The sequence below is a fragment of the Dysidea avara genome, chromosome 4, assembly GCF_963678975.1.
Source record: "Dysidea avara chromosome 4, odDysAvar1.4, whole genome shotgun sequence".
Lineage (NCBI taxonomy): Eukaryota > Metazoa > Porifera > Demospongiae > Dictyoceratida > Dysideidae > Dysidea > Dysidea avara.
Window position 1 is genome coordinate 36,840,561 of NC_089275.1, and position 27,393 is coordinate 36,867,953.

The 27,393-nt window shown below is 38.0% G+C and overlaps 2 protein-coding genes and 1 long non-coding RNA gene across 3 annotated transcripts; all 3 read left to right on the forward strand.

The window, feature by feature from the left end:
• Nucleotides 1–3,700: 3,700 nt before the first annotated feature.
• Nucleotides 3,701–5,400, forward strand: LOC136254881 (short-chain collagen C4-like). Its single transcript, XM_066047645.1, has 3 exons — nucleotides 3,701–3,890; nucleotides 4,139–4,478; nucleotides 5,021–5,400. Exons 1-3 carry the CDS (start codon nucleotides 3,702–3,704, stop codon nucleotides 5,248–5,250), a joined length of 759 nt encoding a protein of 252 aa, XP_065903717.1. The 5' UTR covers nucleotide 3,701; the 3' UTR covers nucleotides 5,251–5,400.
• Nucleotides 5,401–9,842: 4,442 nt separating this feature from the next.
• Nucleotides 9,843–11,090, forward strand: LOC136254891 (uncharacterized). Its single transcript, XR_010700826.1, has 5 exons — nucleotides 9,843–10,140; nucleotides 10,282–10,380; nucleotides 10,429–10,491; nucleotides 10,541–10,626; nucleotides 10,958–11,090. It is a non-coding gene; the product is annotated as an uncharacterized lncRNA (long non-coding RNA).
• A 1,321-nt stretch (nucleotides 11,091–12,411) lies between these two features.
• Nucleotides 12,412–17,069, forward strand: LOC136254867 (uncharacterized). The gene is made up of 4 exons (XM_066047632.1): nucleotides 12,412–12,459; nucleotides 12,520–12,564; nucleotides 13,841–13,927; nucleotides 13,980–17,069. Exons 1-4 carry the CDS (start codon nucleotides 12,418–12,420, stop codon nucleotides 16,842–16,844), a joined length of 3,039 nt encoding a protein of 1,012 aa, XP_065903704.1. The 5' UTR covers nucleotides 12,412–12,417; the 3' UTR covers nucleotides 16,845–17,069.
• The last annotated feature ends 10,324 nt before the right edge of the window (nucleotides 17,070–27,393 follow it).

Below are 27,393 nucleotides of genomic sequence, written 5' to 3' on the forward strand. Positions count from 1 at the left end.
TCTACATGTGTCTAGCTACCCTAGTAACACATGTCAGCATTTGATTTTATACTATAATATGGACAGGTGCTTCTATACAGACCAGGGGAATTAGGACTAATGCCTAAATGATACAATCAATTAAGTGCACAAAGCATAAACACTTAACTTCTTAGTTCCCTTATATGGACATCAAGCAGGATATAGCAAACGACTTGATAGCTATTATTTCAGTGTCCCCTGTACTTTGATGAGATGATCCAGGCACACAACATGATGTGTACCATGATATGGTACATCATAATTTAGTTTGCTGTCCTTTTATATCATAAGAATCATTCATTTTGAAGTCATTTTGAACCGGCATGCATGGAGACAAAATGTTGCTATATATAAGCAAGATAAATGAACTACATGAATCTACATGAATGTTGACGTACATGAATTTTCCTGACACACACACGCATACAATATTATCACACATACAATATTATTGTTGTCACATAACTATGCTGACTCACTATATGCTTCACAGGCTTTCTGTGGTCTCCTTGTAGATCCCTAGAAGGATAGTTACTATTAAAGCACTAATGCATGGATTAGGAGTACAGATATTGTACACACAGTTCTAAATTAATTGCATTCCTTTTCAACTGAAATAATATCATTACTCACTTCAGGTAGCTGATACATTTTAAAGAAGTGACAACATTTTAGCTGTCACATTTCCCAAGCTCCACAATAGTATTATCTATAGGATGATGACCAGCAATCGCAATTAAAATATAAAAATTAACACACTATAACTAGTAAAAAATTATTGTGTGGGATTCACCAGCAAGACTCATGATCAAGACTCATGGTAGTGAGTCGCGAGGCCAAGAAGCACAAAGTACGCGCCCACAAAATTAATAAACACGCGACCACTACTGTGAGTCATTTACATGAGGGATCTATTATGCAATCTTTTAAAATCCGCATGGTAAAATCTTGCTGCCATTATCACATCCAACTAGCTGTACATGTGTGCTTGCAATATAAACAATACTACTGAGATGATAAAAGATGATTACACTGCATTGTTACCAAAATTAATTTAACTAAAAATTTACAATTGGTTTCTACTTGGCCATCTTTTTATTTTAATATACAGTGCAAAAATTTGCTGATTTATTATCTGTGCTTGTATATACTCTTTGTAAGAGGTTTTGCACAGTAAACAATAATAATAATAACAATAATAATAATAACAAAAGATGGCCAAGTAGAAACCAATTGTAAAGTTTTAGTTAAATTAATTTTGGTAACAATGCAGTGTAATCATCTTTTATCATCTCAGTAGTATTGTTTATATTGCAAGCACACACGTACAGCTAGCTGGATGTGATAATGTGAAGCATACAGAAAATGAATGCATAAAAGTGCCTATACTGTAAATGCTTTCTTGGCCAGATTTTGATATCATGTCTTTTGGTTATGAACATGTACTTGTGCATTCTTGGCCTTGCCTTTTTTACAGCTGGGCTGTTTTTGGCACAGGTTTAAAATATGTATATAGCTAGTACATATTAAATATTGTCCACTTATCATACATTACGGTAGTACTGTATAGTAGGGATTATGAAGGTTTGGGCTTTTCTTGCCAAAAATATCATCCTAAAACCAGCCTCACAATACCATCCTGGTCCCTTGGCAGTATTGGTTAGGTATAACCAATGTGCCTTCTGTACAATCTGAAACGCTTACAAGAAGTTGCTACGAATTTGTAAAAAAATTCTAGCTAGCTACCAAAATTTTCTGCTGCCTGATTCTAGCTACTGTTTTGATTGGACTTACTGGACCAGGGCTATAGGGTATCCAAGTAGCACTATAGCACCTGGGTAAACACAGCCTTAATAAGCTCAATAATCACTGGTCCACATTTTGTTAGTTCAAAATACAGTTAGCACTGAGTGGTGATTAGTTGCTAAAATTGTTAGTATTCATGAAAATAAGGCTGACTACATCCCAATTACACATGTACTATTATGCATATCAACTATTGAGGTCACTTTAGCTAGCTATATACATTGCACTCAATACTGAACATGACATCATACTCATACTTTTAGTCATTTGTACATATATGGTCATGTACATGTTTATGAATATCATCAAGAGTTCATAATATATATATTTAATTATGAACTCTTGATATCATATGTAGCTGATATGGATTTCCATAAAAGGTTATGCAAGGCTAGTGATTGTGTCCATTGTGTATCACTTATACACATTATTACCTCATGATGAGGTTAAAGGCCTTAAATTGTTTTACAATGTGTACCCAAACTATATTACAGCTTGGTTTAGTAATAATATTTAACACCACAACAATGTGACACTGATACCAATTCAGCATGTTGAAAGTGCAATACTAACACACAATTCAGATCAGGGTTCAGAATGAGTGTAAAACCAGTGCTGTCATCATTGGCCAAAAACTGTTTTTTACAAGTACGTAGCCCATGACATGTTAAACCTTGCTTTTTGCATGTGTTTGATGTATGTATTTTGCGCTCTATATATTGTCATGATTGTTGCATGGCAAAGTGTGAGTGAGTGAAGGAAATAATTGAAGAGATACTGTAACTCAGAGGGGGGGGTGGTTTAGAAACATACTTACCCAGGAAATTTTTGAAACATACATATCTGCACCAAGATTGGATCTGGAAGCAATTTCAGAGAAATAACTGAGATCTGGAACTAGGAAATAGTAAACAAACTTAAATACATGGTTTATAATACAGTGACGTACAACCAATTCAGATCAAACTATTGTTTTATTAGATTTTAAGGTAATTATTTTATATCGATACTGGGCTGTAATAACTATGAATTGTTAGGCAAATTTAGTAGATCTCAAATAGAAAATTTTTGCTATCTCAAGATTGGATCTTGAGGTATACTTTCAGTCATACCCCTGTAGTAGGCTGTAAAAGAGAGTTAACATGCACAGTACATATAATTTAGACTTTATTCGTTTATGTGGTGCAGCTTGCTACTTTAAGCTGACTTTTACAACTAGCCAAATCACCATTTACCACTAGCCAAAGTCATTTACAACTATAGCTTTTTGGCCACAACTAGCCCCCTTTGTTAGCCCCTAGCTGTCATAAACTGAGAGCTTAGGGGTTTAAATGGGTTTATTATAATATAAGCATGCATATTAAGTACACAGAAAATTTTAGTAGAAGTTATTTTTAACTAGTGGATAGCCTATAATGCAACTACAGACTAATTTAGCTTTGCTATTGGTTAGTCTTGCAACACTGCATGGAGCTAAACAATCATTGTGTATGCCCATATCATATGTATGTCTGTGTGTAGCTACTGAATAGACTACAACTAGCAAATTCACTCTAAAAGAAATGGAACAACTTTCTGGCTAGCTTTTTGTACATACGGAATCATATTATTTCCCTGGAATTAATTTACTAACTTAATCTTGTTATTGTAAAACTGTTGTAGCTATAGTATCTAATATGAAGAAGAGGATATAACTTTATAAGGCAAAGCATCTACATGCCGATTATCTGTATGTATGTAGAAACTAATTACTTATCTCAACTGCGGGTAAACTTGAGGTAATTTTAAAATCATGATTAGCTAATTTGAAATACCAACTTTTGCCTATAAAAGGTCTCTAGCTGTCAAGGATACAGTGCACAATAAAGTTATAGATGAAGAAAATGACTCCCAGCAGAGATGTAACTTTAGGAGTCAGTGTTGTGCTATCAACTGTTAGCCTAGTGTTACTATTGGTGGTGACCTGCTACTTTCAGACTTCATTGAGGACACTAGAACGACAAGTGGAGCTTGATAAGGAATTGTTATTACAACTGCAAGAACAATTACAAGAACAAGTCAAAGTAAGTACTACAGATATATAACTACATTGAAAGCAGTTTTATGGTATTTTGTAAAAGCCAAATTAGGTGATGTCCAGTAACAGTGTTGTATTCAATACAAGTGTATTTCCTGCATACATCACTAACATGAATACCTGTACATGTACAAGATATAAAGATGCTCAACTGTAAAATACCAGTTGCAATATGTACAGTAGCATGTACAAGACTGAGAGTTCAACTGGCTAATGTTACATATGTATTAACAGTCATACACAGGTGGAAGTGGTAAAAGTGTTGGTATACACAATGTTGCCAGAAGACAAGTGGATTGTCAATGCCCAGTCGGTCCTCCTGGTCCACCTGGAGATCAAGGAAGAAGAGGACGCAGAGGACATACAGGAGAACCAGGAGAGTTAGGAGCTCCTGGACCACAGGGACCTGAAGGAGCAAAGGGAGATATTGGACTACCAGGAGAGAAAGGAGACGGAGGCCTAAGAGGTTTTCCTGGTAATTCTGGGCCTCAAGGACCAAGAGGATTTAAAGGAGACACTGGACCTATTGGTCCAAAGGGATTCTCTGGACAGAAGGGATTCACAGGAGATCCTGGTTAGTAGTTCATAATTTTGCAACACATATAATGGGCCATATCAGGGGTAGATCCAGAATTTAAAAGGGGAGGTTCCACTCTGAAAGATGGTAATTGCAACTTCAGTGTAGCTACCTAGCAGTAATATTATTCTTAAGCTTCTTACCATTTAGGCCTTTAGAAATGTAACTGAAGTCTTTAGAAGTATACTACATAAAACAATAATTATAATAATTATTTTAGAGGTGTCTATGATGCTGAGGTAGCAGTTCAAGTTATTTTGCACTAAAGGGAGGTAAAATGAGTGTTTTGTCAGTAGTAGTGTTTGCAATGAGTACTACTGATAAAATGATTTAGTGTACAGAATTAGAGAAAAACTTGGCAGCATCTCATCAAGTAATATTAAACTCTTCCAAAAAGAGGGGTTCAATGGAACCCTTTGAACCGCCCTGGATCTGCCCCTGTATATTTTGCAGTGGCTTAAATGATAAAGTAATATCCAGCTATGTGCTTATGTATAATTGCAATTTCTAACTTGGTTTCCCATATTTTCACATTTCAGGTGAGAATGGAATGCAAGGCTCTCCTGGTAGTAAAGGTGACAGAGGAGCCATTGGATTCACTGGATCACCTGGGTCTCCTGGATCAACTGGTCCTCCTGGTCCTGTGGGAGCACAAGGTCCTCCCGGTCCTGTGGGAGAACAAGGTCCCCCTGGTCCTGTAGGAGAACAAGGTCCTCCTGGACCACCTGGTTCTGCAGCCACTCCTCCTCCTCCAAGTGACACATCCTAAACTGTAACTGACCACACACCGTTGTCCTGGACAACTGATAACTTGACTTCATGGTGTACACTAGGTGATAGCAATGTATGCATACACTATACACTGTTACAGTGCTTGTATTCATATGCATTATTTATAAACAGTACACCAATATAAAGACAAAAAGTTAATGAATATTTATTTAAGTAAAATGATATTTAATTCTTGGCTGTTCTTGGTTGTTAAAGACGTTTTTTGTCAAATCATGTTTTCTGATCTATTCTTATAAAACCAAAAAATCGTGACTCCAGATCAATGTTCAAATCGAAAGGCTAACTACTAATATGAAATCTATTTGCTAATTTACTGGACGGTCACAGACACACAGTGGTGTACCCAGGAATGAAAAAATGAGAAAGAATAAGAATTACAACAAACTTAATTTGAAATTCTTCAACTTTTCACTGTTCACCAGCTTCTTAAAGTATTAATCAGTTCAAAACCATTCTTTCAAAGTTTCCGCACACTAACAGAATTGTAAATGGCATGAATGCATCATAGTCAGTAGTATTTAGGAGGAATGTTGGTAAGTTGTTCCATTCATTGATCAATCTTAAAAAATTATTGCAGCTAGCTAGCTATAGGTTTGACGTGGTTGTGACTGGTGGAAGTATAGTATGAAATGGGAAAGGTGATAGCTAGTGTCGTATTAATTAAGTTCTCTTACAAATGAGAAAACAAATATTAGTTAATTATTATTGAGTTTCGCATTATTTTAGCTAGCTATTCCTTAGCATTTTCAACTGCTTATTCTGATTGGCCATTATTCTTGTGTTTACACTATTAACATGGACCCGCTTCAGGTCATTCTACAAAGTTTAGTAGATTGAACAATTCAACATTGTCGATAAGTGATCAATTAAGTTACTAGACTGTAGCTATATGTAGTAGCTGTATACTTCAAAGTGGGCTCAGTGAATCTCTTTTTAAAAAGTCTGGTGCCATTGTAACAGCATTACCATTATAGTGCTAAACCAGCAGATATACATGCACTATTAATCTACTGTTAACTGATGTGCACATAAAGTCAACCTCAGAAAAGCCTGACTTGTGTTTTTGAAATTGCCAGCATAATTTTCAACCCTCATATCAATCACAGATGGTTGTAATTTTTTCTTATTTATTATTTATTTATTATGAGCACTTTACAGTGACCAGCACTGAAGGTATGACAGCAACATGTGCTGCAGCCTTCTTGGAAGACATGTCAGCTATCCACCTGGATTGTAATTATGTAGTGCTTCATAATTTTGTACAAATATGGCCACTATGATTGCAACACCCTCTGACACATACTTGACAACAGTCAACTTATTTTCACACAGTCTAAGTCAATATTTCAACTATATAACTTGGAAAGAATAAATACTGTATGCATGGTCAGCTGCATCAATGATGAATTTATCTGTGGTTTCTTGCTAATACAGTAGTTACTGTCAGGGCCGCCCACAGGGGGGCGAAACTGGGGCATTTTGCCCCGGGCCCCAGCCTGAAAGGGGCTCCAGGAGGCCCCATGAAGGGCCATATGAATACCTGTTTAGATCGATATACTCTAATAGAGCAGTCAGATCTAGATACTCTAATAGAGCAGTCAGAGTATTCTTCAGAGGAGCAGTGTAGCAAGCTTATAAATAAGGAGATATGGTTGATGAGGGCTAGCTATTGTCATTGTCAGCATGTAATGACCTGTTTTTTTTTTTGGTCTTCAACTTACATCTTGGGTGAAGTTGTGATTCAGAATGGAAACCTCCTTACCCCTGGGGCCCTCTTTGCCCTGGGCCCCTTAATTTCTCTGGGCGGCCCTGGTTACTGTATTATGCATGCAGATTATATGAATTGTCAACTTTACACAATGCAACGTCTATTATTGTACTGGATGTAAAAATAATATTATATTTAATCCAAAACAGCCAAGCTGCAATAAAAGAGTGCGGCCCTCAAAAAGGCTGTGGTGAAAAAGATGTGAAATCTAAGGTGGCGGCCAAGAAATGGCTGTAAATTAATGGCAAAAAATTTAATAACGACAATTCAGGTGAATTTTGGTGCCGCTTGGTCTTGGCCCAAAATTCACCTGAATTGTCGTTATTAAAATTTTTACCATTAACCTACCATTACAGCCATTTCTTGGCCGCCACCTTGGATTTCACATCTTTTTTCACCATAGCCTTTCTGAGGGCCGCACTCTTTTTTTACAGCTTGGCTGTTTTGGATTAGATTTCACTTCTTTTTGTATTTGTAAACCCCAAAGCCGGCCATAGGCCGGCTTTGGGGCTTTTTTAACTTATCTTTTTTTTCTTTACCACAGGAAGAAGAAAAGATGAAGCAGATGTAAATACTTTAAATATTTCTGATTTTATTAGTAAATTAAATGTACAAATTATATATAATACATATATTTATTACAGAACTCTCTACATGATTGTTTCTTTATAACTGAACACTCTCTACAAGGTGGCTTCTTCTAGCTGATCTCTCTACAGGGTGAATTGTTTGTAGCTGAAATATCTACAAGGTAACTTCTTCTAGCTGATCTCTCTACTGGGTGATTTGTTTGTAGCTGAATTCTTTACAGGGTGATTTGTTTGCAGCTGAACTATCTACATGGTGGTTTCTTTGTAGCTGAACTCTCTACAGGGTGACTTCTTCTAGCTGAACTCTCTACAGGACGATCTTTTCGTAGCTGAACTCTCTACAGGTGATTTGTTTGCAGCTGAACTCTCTACATGGTGGTTACTTTGTAACTGAACTCTCTACAAGGTGACTTCTTCTAGCTGATCTCTCTATAGGGTGATTTGTTTGTAGCTGAATTCTTTACAGGGTGATTTGTTTGCAGCTGAACTATCTACATGGTGGTTTCTTTGTGGCTGAACTCTCTACAGGGTGACTTCTTCTAGCTGAACTCTCTACAGGACGATCTTTTCGTAGCTGAACTCTCTACAGGTGATTTGTTTGCAGCTGAACTCTCTACATGGTGGTTACTTTGTAACTGAACTCTCTACAAGGTGACTTCTTCTAGCTGATCTCTCTATAGGGTGATTTGTTTGGAGCTGATCTCTCCACAAGGTAATTTCTTCTAGTTGATCACTGTACAGGTGAATTGTTTGTAGCTGAACTCTCTACAAGGTAACTTCTTCTAGCTGATCTCTCTACAGGGTGATTTGTTTGTAGCTGAACTCTCTACAGGTGATTTGTTTGCAGCTGAACTCTCTACAAGGTGACTTCTTCTAGCTGATGTCTCTACAGGGTCACTTGTTTGTAGTTGAACTCTCTGCATAATGGTTTCTTTGTAGCTGAACTCTCTACAAGGTAACTTCTTCTAGCTGATGTCTCTATAGGGTCACTAGTTTGTAGCTGAACTCTCTACATGGTGGTTTCTTTGTAACTGAACTCTCTACAAGGTGACTTCTTCTAGCTAATCTTTCTACAGGGTGATTTGTTTGTAGCTGAACTCTCTACAGGTGACTTTTTTTCAGCTGAACTCTCTACATGATGGTTTCTTTGTAGCTGAACTCTCTACAAGGTAACTTCTTCTAGCTGATGTCTCTACAGAGTCACTACTTTGTAGCTGAACTCTCTACATGGTGGTTTCTTTGTAACTGAACTCTGACTCTACAAAGTGACTTCTTCTAGCTAATCTTCCTACAGAGTGATTTGTTTGTAGCTGAACTCTCCACAGGTGATTTTTTGCAGCTGAACTCTCTACATGATGGTTTCTTTGTAGCTGAACTCTCTACAAGGTAACTTCTTCTAGCTGATCCCTCTACAGGGCGACTTGCTTGTAGCTGAACTCTCTACATGGTGGTTTCTTTGTAGCTGAACTCTCTACAAGGTGACTTTATCACATTAGCTGAACTACGTAGTTGAACTCCCTACATGCAAGGTAACTTCTTCTAGCTGATCTTTCTACAGGGTGAATTGTTTGTAGCTGAACTCTCTACAGGGCGATTTGTTTGTAGCTGATCTCTATACGGGTTACTTGTTTCTACCTGATCTCTTAAATTCTTTTCATGGTGACTGCTCTATTAGAGTATCTTGATTTCGCACTTTCTACACCATGTTGGATTTCGTGTTATAACTCCGTGGCTTTAAGTCTGATTCTTCTACACCATTGAAGAGACTTTCTAAGATGATTACTCCATCTGTACAGCGAATTTCAAAGCATTACTCCAAGCGGTTTTTCTGGTAGGCGTAGCAAGTAGCAGTGGCGTAACTAAACCTTTTGTGCCCTTGCCACCGCTGCTCTAGAGCGCCAATTTCTACCAATTTTAACAAACTCTAGCTATCTATTGTAATTATAAGTAACTAACAGCTGTAATTATTAGTTATTGCTCTGTATTGTATGTATGTTTCTTTAGCAGTGGGCATCTATTATTCACTGACCTTTAATGCAGTCCTGAACTGCATTAAAAAGTATTAAAATAAATAAATAAATAAATAAACCCGGGCCTACCCCTGGTGTCAGCAAATTATTAGATTGAAAACAGACATTTTGTTTACCGCGACGCCTGAGGTAGGCTTGGCCAACCGCCACGGGCGAATTTTTTTGGGCCAACTTTGTCTTAGTAACTTTTTAATTCCAACTTCACGCATACGTTTACCAGCACGCTAACAATACATATTAATGTTGAGGCGCTCGTGTGCGCCACGTTACTTTGGCGGGCTTTTTGAGATGGAAGGCGCATTGTCGAACTTACGCCGAGGCTACTGGGTCACTGACAATGTAAGGTTAACCATAATGATACGGTTTCATATTTTTTTATGTAAGCTGAAGTTTGGCGCTCAGCTATGTACTGACAAATGTTTGCACACGTGTAGGTCATTGGCAGTTACTTAAAGCTGGCAGCTTCCAGAGCAAAAGAGGTGAGCTCTGTCACATGCACCACTATATGTGGTTAATGATTAAAAATTAGTCCTTACTCTAAATGTATACTAATTGCGGTTAATTCATACTTATTGCTAGCTAGTACATGGTGCATGGCTGATTATATGTTCATGATGTAGTGTTATGGAACCATTACTGAGATCTTCTCTAGTCAGTATTATGATGTTGTTAAAGCCAGGGGTCACATGGAGGCCACAAAGTATTAGAAGAATAGAAAGGTTAATCATTCGTAGACTTTTGTGGTTAAATTGATATCCTTTCTCCAGGATGTAGTAAAAGCAGACCTTGTGTTGTGGTATTTGAATTCAGGACAGCATTGGACACTGATGGTAAGAGAAGGCATACTCCATTGTCCGCGTCATAATGTATTACTTCCAGGTGATATATCCTAAGTTGAAAACCATGAAGTACTTTGATTCTTTGATACCACAAACTTGTGCATACTTTGATGACACAGTGATCAGGTTTGTGTATTTTCCTTGTGTGTGTGTATTTATGTACATAATTATTATCTTGTGTTATTTGGCAATTGTGTAATCACTGTGTACTACACAATGTTTCATGTTTCAGATAAATAATTGTTATTACTTTAGGTGTGCTAAGCAGGTTTGTAAGGAAATAGGTACAGTATCATCACATATCCCTAGATTTTCCCATTGTGTGTACATACATATCCAAGATAAAAATCATATATAATAATATTTGACCACAAACTATCGTCTAATTCACATATATAGTAAGATTTCACCATAAACTTCCGACATCTATCATTCAGTGTTTAATTACATTCTTTAGGGATTTCTGTGATGCAGAGGCTGTTCTGTTGGGCTATGCTCCTTTTAACTGGACAGAATGGTCCTTTACAATAGAGCAGGTAAAGTTATATTATAGCTAATGTCCTTCTATATGGACATTTTGGAACCCATCCATAGTCTAGATAACTTGTTCTATTTTCTTGTTACATACGTAGTTTAATAGATGAATTTATATTGACTAAACTCTACAGTACATAATGCATATATGTTGTGCACTGTAAGATAACTCTTTGCAGTGGTGGCAGAAGGCTGTAAAAATTGGGGGGGGGGGGGGGGGGGCGAGTATAGCCATTGAGGGTACCTGCAGTACAGTGCGTAAAGCACACATGCTTTGCATGCTCTCCCTCTAGGGTGTCTGGGGGCATGCTCCCCCAGAGAAATGTTTGAAAAATGAGTGCTACGAGATTAAATCTGGAGGCATTGTTAGCCACTCAGTGGCAAAGTGTGTATACCACGTTGATCATGTGATATGATGTCACAAAACACATTTGTTGGGGAGGGCTCACCCCTCCTTTGTGAAAGTTGGGGGAGCTTCAGCCACCCCACCGCCGCCACTGATTTGGTCCATTGAACTTTCAAGTGATTTTTGTCCCACCAAGACATGTTCAAAACTTGTTGCACAATATAAACTGGTTTGTTGACAGATTGTGGTCGTCCACTGGTGCAAGTTTTTGACAATCTACAGTATATCAATGCTAGCATGTGTCTTCAGCAAAATTGGGGTGTTGGTCTGAATATGTGACTAGAGTTTCGAAAACCGATCCAAATCGCACATTAGAAGTTTCGAGATAAAGATTTTAAACCATTGCACTTGCCAAGGATAGTGAGCACTCATATGAAATTTACACACGAGATGCATCAATTTATTACCTTTCAGACCACTTCCAGTACTTGCAGCTACTTGTATAGGTTCCCGCCAAATAAGATAGAAAATCTGAGCAGTTGGACAAGTGAAGTAGTATCACCAGAGCTCACAAAGGGGTGGGAGGCGGGGGCTGGAGGTGGGTTAGGGGTTAGACTTTAAAATGGAGTTCTAGCGTGATTTGAAGCTCAGACACAAGATTACAGGGATGTACTGGCTACTTAGTGGTTGATATGCAGCACAAACCACACAGAAAGCATTTGGCCAACTGTTAGAAGCCATCCACTCATTCACCATTGGTTCTCTTGAAGCCAGGTTCTTCAGAAGGCCAGAAACCGCCACTCGAGGTCATCACACCACCCAGAACAGACATCTATTAAAACCAGCCTCAAGTGGGTTGAGCAATGCTGAGGGTGAAAACCAATAGTATAGTAGTGTAGCTATCCACTGGTGGTGTTAGTTTAAGTTTACCTGATGTGCGAGTTGGATCGGTTTTCCAAGATCTGGTCACATATGTGTACCTAGCATGTTTTGAACATTCCTTATAGTCCTTTAATATTTACATACAGGATATTCCTATGCAATTGAATGGAAGTGACTGTGGTGTTTTCCTTATGATGGTAAGATGATCAATGTTATTCATGGGATAAAATAATTTTATTCTTTGTATATGGTTATAGTATGCTCGCTGTATCCTTATGAAGGAACCCATGACTTTTGAACAGGTAACTTTTATTGCATATACATGTATACCATATACGTGGTTTAATTGGTGAGGATTTTAATTAGACAAATTTTAGCTTTACTCACTAAATAAATAAGACCCCACTAACAAACTTTGCTATTGGTATCACATGACCTGGATCCGACCATTCATCAAATTAACAGTCTGCCAATATGTTTTATTTACCAATTCACCAAATACAATGCCCACCAATCATACCATACCGTAAATGACAAAAGGTTCATGGCATAAAACATTTGCGATTATCACTTTGCATCAAATGTGGAAAACCTGTGCAATTTGCTAAAGCAAGAAGTATGAGGTCTTGGACCAACAGTATACTATCTAAGCCTTTTGTAGGGATAACTGTCATGGTGTTTACCACATCTGCGAAAATCGCAAAAGTTTTGTTGCCACAGATTTTTTGTCACTTACGGTATACTCAGTGTATAACCATGCAGATCAATTATATAAATATTTCACACTGTCACAAATGATTCCCACTGGTATTACATTGTCACACTGCTGCAAAAGTCTGTATTCTGTGTCTATGTTCCTGTACAGTGGAACCTCAGTTATCCGGATCCCACTTATCCAGATTCTTGGCTAACCGAACTATGGAAATAACTGCTCAGATAGAGTAGTGACTGTTCTATTAGGGTAGTTGAATAATACTGATAATATTGTTGTTTAAGCTATTTTAAGGTTATTTATACAGTTTCAGAGATATCCATTTTTAGGCTTATGAACCACCCCTGGTCCCAAGGGGTTTGGATAACTGAGGTTCCATTGTATATAGAAATACAGGTGAAGACTGCTCTGGAATATCTAGAATGGACTGACCAGATAGTAGCAGTTGACTCGATGCTTTCTGGAGCCACTCTCCTCTCAATTGCCAGGACCTGACACTTTTATTCATCTCTTTCCTACATGCACTATACTGAATTATAAAACTGTTAAAGTTTGAGTAGTACAGTTGTACGCTAAAGCAATGTGAAGGTGTGAAAATGTTCTAATGGCAAGCTGTATATGATTGACTGGATACTTTAAACCATTATGTATTTTACATTGTAGAACTTTCCTTTCTTGACTTGATACAGTAATTTAAGACATTTTTTAAGTTTGCTTTTACAAATCAAAATTTATCATGCTTCTTGTTGGTAGCTTGTAGCTATGAAGGGATATGTAAACAAAATCAGTGCTATTATTATGTAAAAATTAAAAACAGCGATATAATTATATGTGTTACCTCTACAGTACATTTTAATATTACACAGGATGGTATGGGTACGACAAGAGAAGTAATTGCAACAGAAATAGAAAGGCAGGCTTTACAGAATTATTCTAATCCGCCATTGCAGAAGGTACATGAGCCAATAAATCTTACATCAATAAACTATATTTATTAATTCACAGTTGCAGTTGGATTCTTACCTTTCTGACACTTACCACCAGCCACTGCAGGACATGACATTGTCAGACAACACCAACAAAATGACCCCAGTGTTGCCATCAACAACATTGTTGAATAGTAGTAGATGTGAAGATGCCACAGACAAACAAGTCAAAGCGGTCACATCTTCTGACAAAGAAAATGAACCATATCAAACAGATAGTTCCATCAAAGCAATGTGCTGGGATATGCTTGATTCATCTTTACAAACTGTTTTACCAAACGAAGAGGGTGTAACATATGTAGTAACAGAATTTAATGATTTGTCGACATCAAACTTCCCTGGGGCACCTGATCATGCCTTTGAAGCAACTGTTAGAATAAATGTAAAGACCAAGGATGCTGCTGAAGAATGGCTGCAAAAAATGATGGAACATAGTAAGTGCACATATAGACATACTCGAGGAAGAGCTCCTGGCCTAAAACGAGTACTGTACAAGGTAGATATGCACTGTCAGCATCACAAGAAGCAGCTGACACCGAAACAACAGGACAAAGCAACCATGGCACACGCCAAACCAGTAAGGAAAACATTTTTACATGAAACGCGAAACAAGAAGCGCAACTGCCCTTCTAGTTTAAAACTGACTGTTATGGTCCCCCCTAAACATTCAAACCCCAAGAAAAAGCATCTGGAACCGTTTCTGTGTACACATCCTACTGTATTAAAAATTTCTTTCAATCACAACCACCTAATAAAATCTGCTCATGTTTTGTCTTTTCGCCCTGTTTCTGACGAAACAAAGCAAAAGATCTTTGAATATTTCCAGAAAGGTCACACTGCTTCGTCAGCATATCACTGGCATGAAACTAAACTATTTTTAGACAGTAATGAAGACCAAATGTCAATAGTGGATAGGGCAGCAAACCCCAACAAATCAGATTTTAGCCGTCTTTATGAGGAATGGAGAACATCTGAACTTGGGAGTGACAATGGGAAACCAATGTTTGACCAACTTCAGGCAGAGATTGATGCCTACAATGCTGCAATGGGTAGTAAAGGTGGGAATGTCATCTTGCAGAGATTTGTGGGAACGGTTGATGTAGACCATACATCAGATTCTGACAGTGAAGAATGTCCTAAAAAGAAGCGACTTAAATCTAATGAAAGGGAAGTACCAATGGTAGTGGCTATATGCACACCACTAATGAGCAGAGTGCATCAGTTTGTACAACAATCTGGAGAGATGGTGTTCTGTGACAGCACATCAACTCTAGATCGTTTTAACACATCCCTGTTTGTCTTGTCAATGTCGAACGCATGTGGTGGCCTACCACTGGGAGTAATCATTACTTCTGATGAACAAGAGGAGACAGTAACCCAAGGCTTGAAGCTACTACAGCAGGTGATACCTGAAGAGGCTTTCTACAAGCGTGGAGGAAGAGAGGGCCCCACCATTTTTATGACAGATGACAGCAGCGCAGAACGTAATGCTCTACATGAAGTCTGGCCACATGCACGGTTGCTATTATGTGCATTCCACTTCCTTCAATGTAAGTGGACTTGGCTTCACAAGGGTGCCAATCAAATAGCTAATCAAGATCGTCAGATTTTGATGAGCAAAACTAAACAGCTGGTGTATGCTACGTCTGAGCTTATGCTTGAGCAATTGTACAAACAATTCAAAATTTGTGAAATAGTTAAAAAATATCCGAACTATCTGAAGTTTATTGAGTCTCAGTGGAGTCGTAGAAAAGAATGGGCTATTTGCTACCATACACACCTCATGACTAGAGGAAATCAAACCAATAATTATGCTGAAGCCGGAATACAGATTGTCAAAGAGCTAGTATTTCATCGCATAAAAGCGTACAACATTGTCCAGATATTTAGTTTTATAACAGAATGTCTTGAATTGTATTACACAAGAAAGCTGTTAAGCTTTGCCCACAATAGAGTTGATCGGTATATTTCATTGAAATACCAAGGTATGAAGAGTGCAGGGATAGGTACTGATGACATACAAAAACTGGATAAAGCAAATACCTTTTTAGTTAACAGTCAAACGGAGCGAGGTGTAAAATACTTAGTAGATATGAATTTGGGTGTATGCAGTTGCAGAGGTGGGCAGGATGGTTCACCATGCTCACACCAGGCTGCAGTAGCAAAATTGTTTGGTATTTACAGTGTGAACTGTGTGTCTACCATTTCTTTGACTGCCAGACGGCAATTAGCTTTTATTGCTCTTGGTAGTAATGCTATGCAGGACAATGACTTTTACGCTTCGCTTCACCAACAGCAAGAAGACGAGACAATAACATGTAATGATGGAAAAGATGGAGAAGATTTGACGCTACTGAAAGCTTTAACAGCAGCAGACGATTATGTAACAGCAAGTGAACAGGTTAATGAGGATAATGGTGCAAGCGGTAATGAGGATAATGATGATGTCCTCCAACAATTTCAAGAATTCTTTGAAGATATGAAAGAAAGAATTAAGGACACTCCCATAGTCGCTGAAGGCACGAGAACTTTCTTGAGAAGGTACAAAGTACTAACAAAACCAGGCACATTTGTTAATGCCCGATTGTCAAGTGCCCTCTACCGTTTTGGGTGGGTGTTTGGTGGGACTATTTCAAGAAAAGACCACAGTGGTCGATTTCGTAGAGGTAGGAGAATACCTGTGAACCCCAAAGCTGCGGGACGTCGCCGAGGAACTACTTCAAAGGGGAAAGCAGTAGTATTGCAAGGAAGGCCTAAAGGCATGAAGTTAGCTACATTTCCTAAATCCAGCGCAAGCCTTACAATCAAGAAAAGACCAGCAAAACGACAACATTCCTTAAGCAAAAATGTACAAACAGGTGTACAAAATGCTGGAAGATGGTAATTAGCTGTCGGCTGCTATGAACTTGCATGTTGAGTTTGCTTGCAATTTTTACGTCATACAGTGTACACAACAGACATGCAATTTACATTTTTGTTCTGTATAATTATTACATTACAACTGATAGTAATTCCATTGTATTTAAGTTCTCACAAACTTGCAGTATGTATCTTTACTATTTTGCCTTCCAGAGTTTGCTTATATATATATTATGTTCAGCCACATATCCTAACATACGTAATCAAGAGTAAATTACTTGCTTTAATGTTAAAAGTACAAGGGAAAACTATGAAAACCTATAGCTATTTCAGATTATTTCCAAAGTTCCAATCATAATTCCTAAAGTAATTGACTTATTAGCTTGAAAATTTAATAGCAGCTAATAAAACTAATAACAGCTAATAAAACTATCACCTGAACATGTCAGCCTGATACATACCATTCATTACAAACAATTAGGTACAGTGATATTCAGCAGATAGAAGCCATCAGTTCGTATTATCACAAATCAACACCTTTGCTGACAATGAAAGAATTAAGGTGGACAAAGGTAACTCCATGATGCATACTGCAGTATGCCATAAGGCATAGGGCTGAAGCAACATCTAGCATACTAAAATTGCCATATAAAAACAGTATCATTAGGGTCTGGTAGCCTTAGTTGTTATTGAGTTACACTTTCCTGAAGTCATCCAGCAGGCAGTTTGTCAGCCATTATAAATAATATGCACTAACAGTAAGTTTCAAATTTATTGAAAGCATTTCAGGTTGTACTGAAAGGCGCCTTTAGGCTTGATTATACCAATGCTGTCAAGGTGCTATGAAGGAACAGCTAGATAGGGATGTATCGTGAGGCTGGGTTTCTGGTCAGTGACAAAGTGCAAACCTTCATGAACCTTTGTACAGTATGGTAATATAACCAATGTACAGTAACATGACAACCAATTGCAATAATTATTAATGGTGGTACAGTGTGTGTTTCAAAGGTACGAGTGCATGTATGCACAATCAATACTTATGACTAGTCATAAACCCAGCTTGTTCAGGGTTTCATAGTTGAATTGGGATTTAGTCTCACGTTCATGCATGCACAGAGGTGTATCCAGGATTTTTATAATGGGGTTTCTTAACTTACAATCAGTTATAACAATATTCTAATAAAAGCACAATTGAATTATTTTTGATAGTGAGACTTACAGTAAAAGTCTTAAGGATTATATTGTATTTGTACTCTCTAGCTAGATAGTATTAATAATTTTATTAATTGCACACTTACTAAGGCAAGTTATTTTATAAATTGATCTATTGTCAAAGAGAACCCCCCCTCATGCATCCTTGACGGATACCATTTGGTGAGGTGTAGTAAGCAATATCCTATCCAACAAATGGATAGAACATCTAATACCAAAAAATGATACAGTTTTTCATAGCGGATCTATAGTTTTATATTTTAGAAATGAATGTTATAGTTACCAGTTTTATACAAGGTGCTTCAGATAGATTATTGTTGTACTGCACAGTAAGGAGATTTCACTTACACACGTTAGATTCTAATATTCAAGTCATAAAATAATTGTTCAGTAGAGCCCACTAAGCTAACAATTTCATTAGTAACTGATTGGTGCAACACAATTTTAGTGGCATTAATGGCTGACAATACTGTGCATTACTGCAGCAACAGCAAGGTAGTCACAATGTAAGAAACGTTTAATAATATTTGCAAGTTTTATTTAATTGTGGTATTGATCTGATACCAATACATATACAGCATAAATTACAGCCAACTCATATCAAAACTATTGTACGCGTTTTGTCAAATTTGTTCTTTATAAATTTATTTTGTTATATTTTCCTAGGCCAGATTGACTAGCTTTGCTTACCACCCTCAGCACCAAAGAGGAGAGGTGCTGAACAACTGCAAAAAAGGACTTCAAACTGTCCCTAGGACCAGCAAAGTGGCCCATTTTCGGAATGCATGGGCGCATGCGAAAATATGTTTATGAAGTACTATTGAAATTTATCTGCCTATGTAATATAAAATGCATTACAATCAAATGTCTGACCAGTGCCGGAGACCTCAGCTGAATGGCAGCAGTACCAAAAAGTAGCACTTTGGAAAGTCTGAATTTCATGTCCCCATTAAAATATACAGAGATATTAATACAAATGCTTGACTCACAAAGCATGGCAAATTTTAGCGCTATGGAGGTAAATCTCACACCAAACAGCTGGTAGAGTACTCCAAATAATGCTATCCGTGATTATGGGGGTTTCCCCAAGTGTGATTCAAAATTGTCACAATTTTAGAGTAGTGCGCAACCGTCAATAAAATGTATGGCAGTAATTTCCGATCATTTGGACTTTGACGTACTAAGCAAGTTCTATCCGGTGTAATTGTGACTAAAGTGTATTGAACAAAAGAAAGCTAAAGGTTAGGTGATGATATTTTCGTCCGTGATAGATGGAAACTAATTTGGAAGGAGTTTTGAGAAGTTGTGTGTTTAAAATCTGTGTTTTGTGTACAAAATGTGCTAATACGCGTATTTTAATTTTTGGGGGGAAATTTGTAAATTATACAAGTTTTAATATACTATCAAGAGTTAATCCTCTCCCTATTATTAACTCTTGGGACTATCATCAACTATATAAGGTCTTCAGCCTTAGTGTTTACACAAAGGAGATTGGTCACACCGACACAGTACAAACAACACCCCCAGATCCCAAAGCGGAAAATTTTTACCCTATGCAACACCGCACTGATAGCTACCATGTATTCTAATGCACTAATCTTACATCCATACCAGAGTCTCACATTCAATTAACAACATGGCTTCTGCAGGTTCAACACATCTAACGGCAGCTTTGCCCGCCTTTCTGAAAGGCCAGCCTCGATTTGGATGGAAAACACGCACACTTCGCAGGACCAGTACATGGCCTTGTCCATCAAAACACACGGCACTTACAGTATTGTTAATCAATCAATGTTGGCATCGACACATCGACTACTGCTTATGTTGTCTCGGCGTATTGCACATTCCGTATTCTTTGAGTGAGGGTCTCGTGGTTGTATACGCATGCGTTGTTGCAGGATAAAAAATGGCTAAGTAAAAGTTGGCCCCCAAAAAAAATTCGCCGGGAACGGACCGTCGGACCGGAAGTTCCTGTTTAGCAAGCCAAGTGTTTAATACGTTCAAGTTTATTTTATGGACCAGACTAAAAATAGTCTGTGTGCCAACCCACGAGCATTTTGCCAGCTCTGTCGTGCCCGGATGATTGTAGCTTCGCATTGGTCTGGTCACTCCCCAGCGTACTGGGCGTACGCGTATATCTAGCTAGCTATAGACCTGCAAAGCCATTTTAACTACAGTAACTGTAGTTTACAGTAAATAGCAACCTCAATAACAACTATTCACGGATGAAGCTTGCTCGTTTATATCAGAGACGACGATTATCTTAGCAATCTTGCTAGCTAATGCTTTTAGCTACCTGGCAGCACAGCAAACGTTTAGCTATATAGTGTCGAGCATGCTGTTCAAGTGATAGAACAAATCAAATGATTGCAAATAGTGGTCACTCAACAATATATCAGTCTGTACATGTAGCTAGCAGCTTGAAAGCTTGTCATACAACCAAATAATCAAGCATGTGTATAGATAATGATTTGAAGCACAGCCTGAATTTGTAAGCAATACTGCATGACCAAGGAAAATATCTGTTCGAAGCATCTTTGTTGCCAAAGTAGCTACCACCGAAGCCTGAGGGTACCACTTTTCATTAGATCACTGATATCTGGTTGTCTTGGAATGTAGAATCACACTGTTTTGCTGTCAGACTTTAAATGCCCTCTTCTTATAGAAGTTTCCTTTACTATAGGAAACATTGAAAATTATAGTGCTGTATGATCTTGAAGACATTTCAATAAATTCCCACAGCTGGTCATAAAGTAAAGATCCAAGTTGTCAACCGGCCAAGGCACAAAGCAATGGATAAGACTAAAGTAGATGTATTTTTATATGACTGCCGGTTTGATTTTATTTAGAGGTATTTGAGATTGGTTTTCATAAGACTTTGTCTTCCTTGTACCAATTAACAAATAATAATAATATGCTAATAATTTATATGCCACAGTCATCAAGATTCTCGTGTATGCATGCACGTCTACAAAATTTAGAATATGCATGGACTCTCTGTCTGCCGCAAACAAGCCATTTGAGCTCAAACATGATAGTTAGCTACATGCTATATAACATAAACGTATGTAATTCCTGGCCAGTGATGTCTAGATCTGTCACCATCATGTAGCTTGAATATAATTATCACTGACTGCTGAGTATGTATAGAGTCCATTAAAAGCATTTTGGCAGATTGCACAGGGTAAACTGGCTGACATTGATAATACTGCAATTTGTCCATGCTCCTGTGGTGATCACTGCATGCTTTATCAGAAACCCTGAGTATAGTGACTTGTATAATAATGCACATACATTATTATTATTATTAATTGTAATTACACCCAATCATGAGTGCCCCATTGTCATTTAAAGTTTGCTTGTTAGATGGGGACATGATATGGAGGAAACATCAAAACCATTTAAGACAACATCAAGAAGCCACTGTCACTGAGCCATTTGGATCATCTGGGGAAGACCCAATAACAGAGACTGTTCCCTCCCTTCTGCCACGTCGTAACCCAAGACGTAATTGTACCAAACCTATAAAGGTTTCAGAATTATTTACTATTTAATTATAATTGCTCCATCAATTAAAGGAGGAGGAGGAGATGTAGCTAATGACTTGTAATAATGCATGCACATTGTTAGTTGTAATTACACCAAATCACATGCACGTTGATGTAATACAACTTAGTTTCAGTTTCATAAAAATTGCTTTAGTTTCATGCTGTTGTGTCTCGTTCGAAGTGGGGATGTACCTGTGTGTTTTTTGTAACCATTGTGTGATTTGAATTTTTTTGAGTGATCATAACACCCTGATCTATAAGTTTCATGTGGAAACTAAACTGCTACATGTACACTGTGGTACTGCGCATGAATCAGACTTGGGTAATATTTAACAAGTCAAGCATTTAAAAGACTTGCACACATGTCCTTTCTATCTGGTGTCACACATGCACATTGTGAACCTTCTTGAGCTCTGCCAGAAAGTTCTTTTGTTCCATTTTGATAGCAGTATGCAATGCCACATGATCAGATTTCCAGTCCTCTGTGTATAGTTATACAAACCAATATCACATGAAAATGTTACAGTATAGCTTACTGTGTAATATTACAGCAGTTTTTATAGTCTAGCATGCTATAGCTACATACGTAAAACACTATTGCAAGTATTATAAAAAAGGCCATAGCTATTATTTTTGACTGGCCAATTTTCCTTGATCTGTATCAGAAGAATAAGTGTTAATTAATTTGATCAATGCTGAATCAGTCTGCTGTTGGTTACACACTGAAACAATGTTTTGGCTCAGCAATAGCTAACTAATACAGTATCCTATCCTGAAAAATTTCTTGCTCAGACTGCTCAGCAGCTCAGTGATATACCTATAGCTATAGCTAGGCAACAACTAGCAACCGACTAGCAACAAATAGCTACAGTGGTAGTTTACTTCCATGGACTACACTCTTATAGGCTAAAAAATATGCCTACCCCGAGAACTGTGAAGTCACACATGGCCTTGCACATAGCTAATCTGCAATCTCTGTCTCTGAATCACCTGCACTGAAGCTTTAAATTAACCATCTTACAACTTCGTGTACGGCTAAATCTTCACTCTTGTCCACAAACACCACAGCATATCGAAATAGCTACTTCCCAAGAACTTCTCATTGATTGGAACTCATTATCGACCTCATCAATTGAAATGGCTGATAAGAAATTATTTCTAATTTGTAGCTAGCTAATTGCACATATGTTCTCCCCTTGTAAATCTCTCTCCCCCTTGCCCTGGGCATAATCAGTAAACACTGCCTGCCCAGTAATAATAATAAATAAATAAACTTCGAAACAATGGCATACTACATTATGCTTAGATATAGCTACTGAGCACCACAGTCACCACTAACTCTGATGGGGCCCTAAAATCCGCGAAATCATCAGTTCTCACAAGCTTTCAGCCTTTAGAGCCTTGCACACGGAATTCAAAAAGCACGCACGACCATGAAAGCATCGATCCATGTGCATGCATGCCTTAATTATACCTTTTCCGGTCTGGTCCGTAAAATAGACCTGCTAAACACCTAGCTTGCTAAGCAGGAACTTCCGGTCCGTAAAATAGACACCCCCTCTTTGCCTGTTTATTATATTCCAGCCAAACTTGGTACCGCAATGCGCCTTTATACCCCCTTCTGTGTGCCAAATTTCAAGGCAATCGGATTAGGCGTTCGCGCTTTATAGCAGTTTTTGTAAGTGTGCGAAAATAGGAAGGAAAAAAACGAAGAAACTAAGCCAATTTTTGAAGTCGCATATCTCGGGAACGCTTGACGCGATTTCCCTCAAATTTGAAATGTGGAGTACTGAAGTTGGAGGGCGTGTCCACAGCAAAATTCGTCTTATTTCATCAAGGCAATACGGAGCTACGGAGGTGCGAAAATTGTGTTTTCGTTCTTCCTGTCAATGTACTCACGGGTGTTGCGCGCCGGCTTCTTGGGCCGCACGACCTCGCGCACGACACAATACCGTGTGTCTTGATATATATACCACACCTGTGGATGAGATCAAAAACGCCGCGAAGTCAGTGATATACTGAATAATAATAGAAGCAACAAATTAAACATACAAAGAAAGGAGAGAAAAAAAAAATTCAATAAGTTACTGCTTAATTAATGGGAGTCTTGACTCTACTACGGTATATGGCAGTTGGAAACCGAAAGTGGAAATAGAAAACGAAAATGGTTAAATCGTCATATCAACTTGAGACGGTAGTGAGTCGTGCGGCCAAGAAACTACAAAGCGCACGCCCATATAAAAGACGCGCGGCCACTACTGTGATCTAGCGCATCGTTGATCCATTGACGTCTTTAGTAGGACTCCACCACCATTTTAGGCCAATGAATCTTGTAAGAGTGGAGTCTCACTTAACTTAATAATGCTTGGGCCTTGTCTGCTTGTTAGGCCGTTTATTCAGTTGACCAGCACAATGAGCACATGCTATCAGTGCTGGGGGTGGTTGGCAAGGGCAGTCCATCAAGCCCAGGAAAAAAATTTGCACCAAGCATTCAATTTTAGGGGATGCGAAAAGTAGTATTAGGGTTAGGGTTGGGTTCAGCTTTGGTTTCTTCTTCACCTTTAGGCTTCTTACTATATACTGAGACTACTACTTGAGTGACATTAATAAGATAGAAATGTAGGGGTAGTGGGTAGCTAGCAGTGGTTAGCACACTTGCCTAAAGCTCTAGTAGTCCAGGGTTTGAACCCCGGCCGGGATGAGTTTTGTGGTTTTTTTTTTTTTTCTCCGTTTAGTGACCCTTTTTTGTCTTCGGTTCAATAGCCGGTACGGCTTATTGAACTGCATGACTTTTGGTTCAATATCCACTGCCAAAATATAGCTATATAACAGACATGAAAGTGTATCAGATTAAATTACTGTGGCCCAAACTATGATCAGAACATCATTTAGGATGCATGCTGAGGCTATTATTGTGGAAAAAATTCAGTGTGGAGCTGCCTGTTGGGTGTGTTCTAACAAACCTTTTCCGAAAAAAAAATGTTACAGCAGCTACTTTACTAAACCAGATATCCTGGCCAACACTGCAAGGAAGAACAAAGACAATGTACAAACTTGCATTACAGCGAAACTTGTTAATCAGGACATTTGAAAATGAGGACACCTGCATAGTCTGGACACTTGGTAATAATCCTAGATTATTTCTTAACATGAAAAGATACTTTTATAGTCAGGACATACTTTGTTTGATCTAAATGTGTCCTTATTTTGTAGTTTCATTGTGTTTCCATGCACAAATAATTAATGCTTCAGGGAAATAAAGACGGAAATGATCAATTTTCTGTGCAAATGTGGCCATAAAGGTCACCAATGGTCAAATCTGTGATGGCATTACATCTAAAATGCACGTTATGATCATGAGGAGTATTATCATGAACCACGGTAGTGGTTCATAATAGAGATAGCCTATGTTTTTTTACAACACTCAACTAAACACCACTTTAGAAATCTTTTCTAACCTCAAAAGAAGCCTAAAGTTAATTTGGAAGAAGTTTAGGTCCACTAGCAAAGATGAAGTCAAAAGGACCTGTTTATAAAAAAACCGAAATCTGCCATTTGAGCCATTTTGTTCATTTTATTTTTTCTCACAGGGTTAGAGCAAAATGTGAGTACTTTTAGTGGATAAAAACTACAGACACTTTACAAAAACTTGCAATTCAAATCCGTAAAGCGTATTCCGTAAAGCGTAATCCGTGAAAACCGTCTCACTAGCTGGATTATCCACGGGTTCATTTAATAACACAATGCTACAAATACTTTGTTAAATTGTATCCTCGCCTTTTGTAGTTGTCCTGTACAGCAATTACGACCTTAGCGCTCAGCAGGCTCTATAGCTAATAATTATTTAATGGTCACGTGAACACGTTTTTTGCTTTGGAAAATTGCAAGGAGTAGGAAAGTGTCTGTATGTAACTTTCCTTCCTATGTCTTTCTTCATGTCCATGGCCTACTTTTAATGCATATTATAATGTTAACATCTACTTTTGAGCAAATTTACTTCTTTTAGGTTCACTTTGCCAATGATCTTCTGACTTAGTTTCTGCAAAGGTAACCGAATGTTAATTATTATGTGTTAATAAGTTTCCAATCTATTCGCATTAACATGTTCATTTGGAACCTTATCATTACCTACATTCTATTAACCACGGTATATTAAGCTCATACCCGAGCAGCAATGTTGTTGTGTACCACTGTGTACTTGACTTATTGTGATCACCTAACTGAAGCCACACTACTGCTAACCACAGCATGCTATACATTTCCTATAGTTGGATATATCAAAGCTGTGTAGTACAAAGTATACATTCAATAGTAGGAATTATATTGGTGTTTGATAACACTGATAGTATTATCTAACTACTTAATATCTAATGTACATGATGACTGACTTGATACTGAGTAATGTCAAGCACTACCAGCACCTCTTACTATCATGTTAGCTATCCATTATAAAAAGTAAACAAACCAGTGCAAAAATAATTTAAAAATTAAAACATGGGAATAGAGATCAAAACAAGTCAGCATGTTAAGCACACAGAGATCTCTATTTGGACTCAAATAAACATTTACACAGAAGTGTTCTCAGTATTTATCTGCCCAGAAACTACCGTTTTTTCCTTAGTTTCTACCATAACCATTGAGTCTAAAAAAGATCTCTGTGTGTTTAACATGCTGGCTTGTTTGACTCTTGTTTCTTTATGTTTTTCAGCAATCTATATTCCCATGTTTTAATTTATAATTATGTGGAAAGTTTCATGGTTAAAAAAGTATACAGTTTGGCGAATTTGGGCCGCTAAACTGTGTAGTTATGCCTTATTGGAACAAATTAACAGACTTTCCACTTTATGATTAATATTATTGGTTATCATCTTTCACATAGAAAGATACTACTATAGCAAGAGGTAAAATGTGACTGAATTTAACAAAACCCGGCTTCGACGCACAAAGCTTCGTTAGGAGATATGGCGATTTTAAGTAATCATTGTGTAATAACTTACCACTGCTTACAGCTGTGCAAACACAATTTGCACCAAGTATGCATCTATTTACTAGCTATCACTGAGTGGGTGTATGCATTTCTGATACCCCCTGTTTTGGGCAGCTTTTCTCGAGCGGGTAATAATATCACAGGTAGAGCAATGGCGGATCCGGGATGGGGCATTTGGGGCAAATGCCCCCCCCCCCCCCCCCCCTCCACCTTGTGGAGGAGCGAGCCATGCTTCTGATTAAAACAGCTAGTAAATTTTATGTCAGGCCAACCAAGATCAGTTTAAAACTTACGAAAATATGCACATTTTACTAGCATTTATTACAAATTCACCTGAGACCAAAGCGAACCAAAGTCAAACTAACTGTAAAATAGTCACCCAGCACCTTCGTGCGTACTAAGCGCCTCTAAAAATAATTATCGTATTGCTGTTATTTAAGACATTCAGAGCCTTTTAAACAGTTTTAAGACTTCACAACCATCTGAAAAGGCCAAAATGGCAAACATCAACAGTGAGACACCACTAAGAGGTGATTATTTGCTGCTTTAAAAAAGCAGCACTGAACTATAGAGAATATGGTTCTCCCCATGCATGCAACCACCTACAACTTACCCTGTTTGTGCCCCTCCCCTAGCCAGCTCCTGGATCCGCCCCTGTAGAAGTAACAGGGTGAGAGGGTGGGCTTAATATAGGGGTATAAAATGAAGCAAGAAGACGAATGGAATCCAGAGGCCAAGTTTGGGCTCTCCATGGCCCTCAAATCACTCCAAATTGACTGAGAACACTATTGGCGAGCTCTCTGTGAAGTCCCAGCTCACTACACACC

Bases quoted from the DNA above. Each gene is read 5' to 3' on its own strand.
- LOC136254881 (XM_066047645.1), top strand. From the start codon at position 3,702: ATGAAGAAAATGACTCCCAGCAGAGATGTAACTTTAGGAGTCAGTGTT. The intron at 3,891-4,138 runs GTAAGTACTACA...ATGTATTAACAG, and splicing joins AATTACAAGAACAAGTCAAA to TCATACACAGGTGGAAGTGG. The intron at 4,479-5,020 runs GTTAGTAGTTCA...TTCACATTTCAG, and splicing joins GGGATTCACAGGAGATCCTG to GTGAGAATGGAATGCAAGGC.
- LOC136254867 (XM_066047632.1), top strand. From the start codon at position 12,418: ATGCAATTGAATGGAAGTGACTGTGGTGTTTTCCTTATGATG. The intron at 12,460-12,519 runs GTAAGATGATCA...ATATGGTTATAG, and splicing joins GTGGTGTTTTCCTTATGATG to TATGCTCGCTGTATCCTTAT. The intron at 12,565-13,840 runs GTAACTTTTATT...AATATTACACAG, and splicing joins AACCCATGACTTTTGAACAG to GATGGTATGGGTACGACAAG.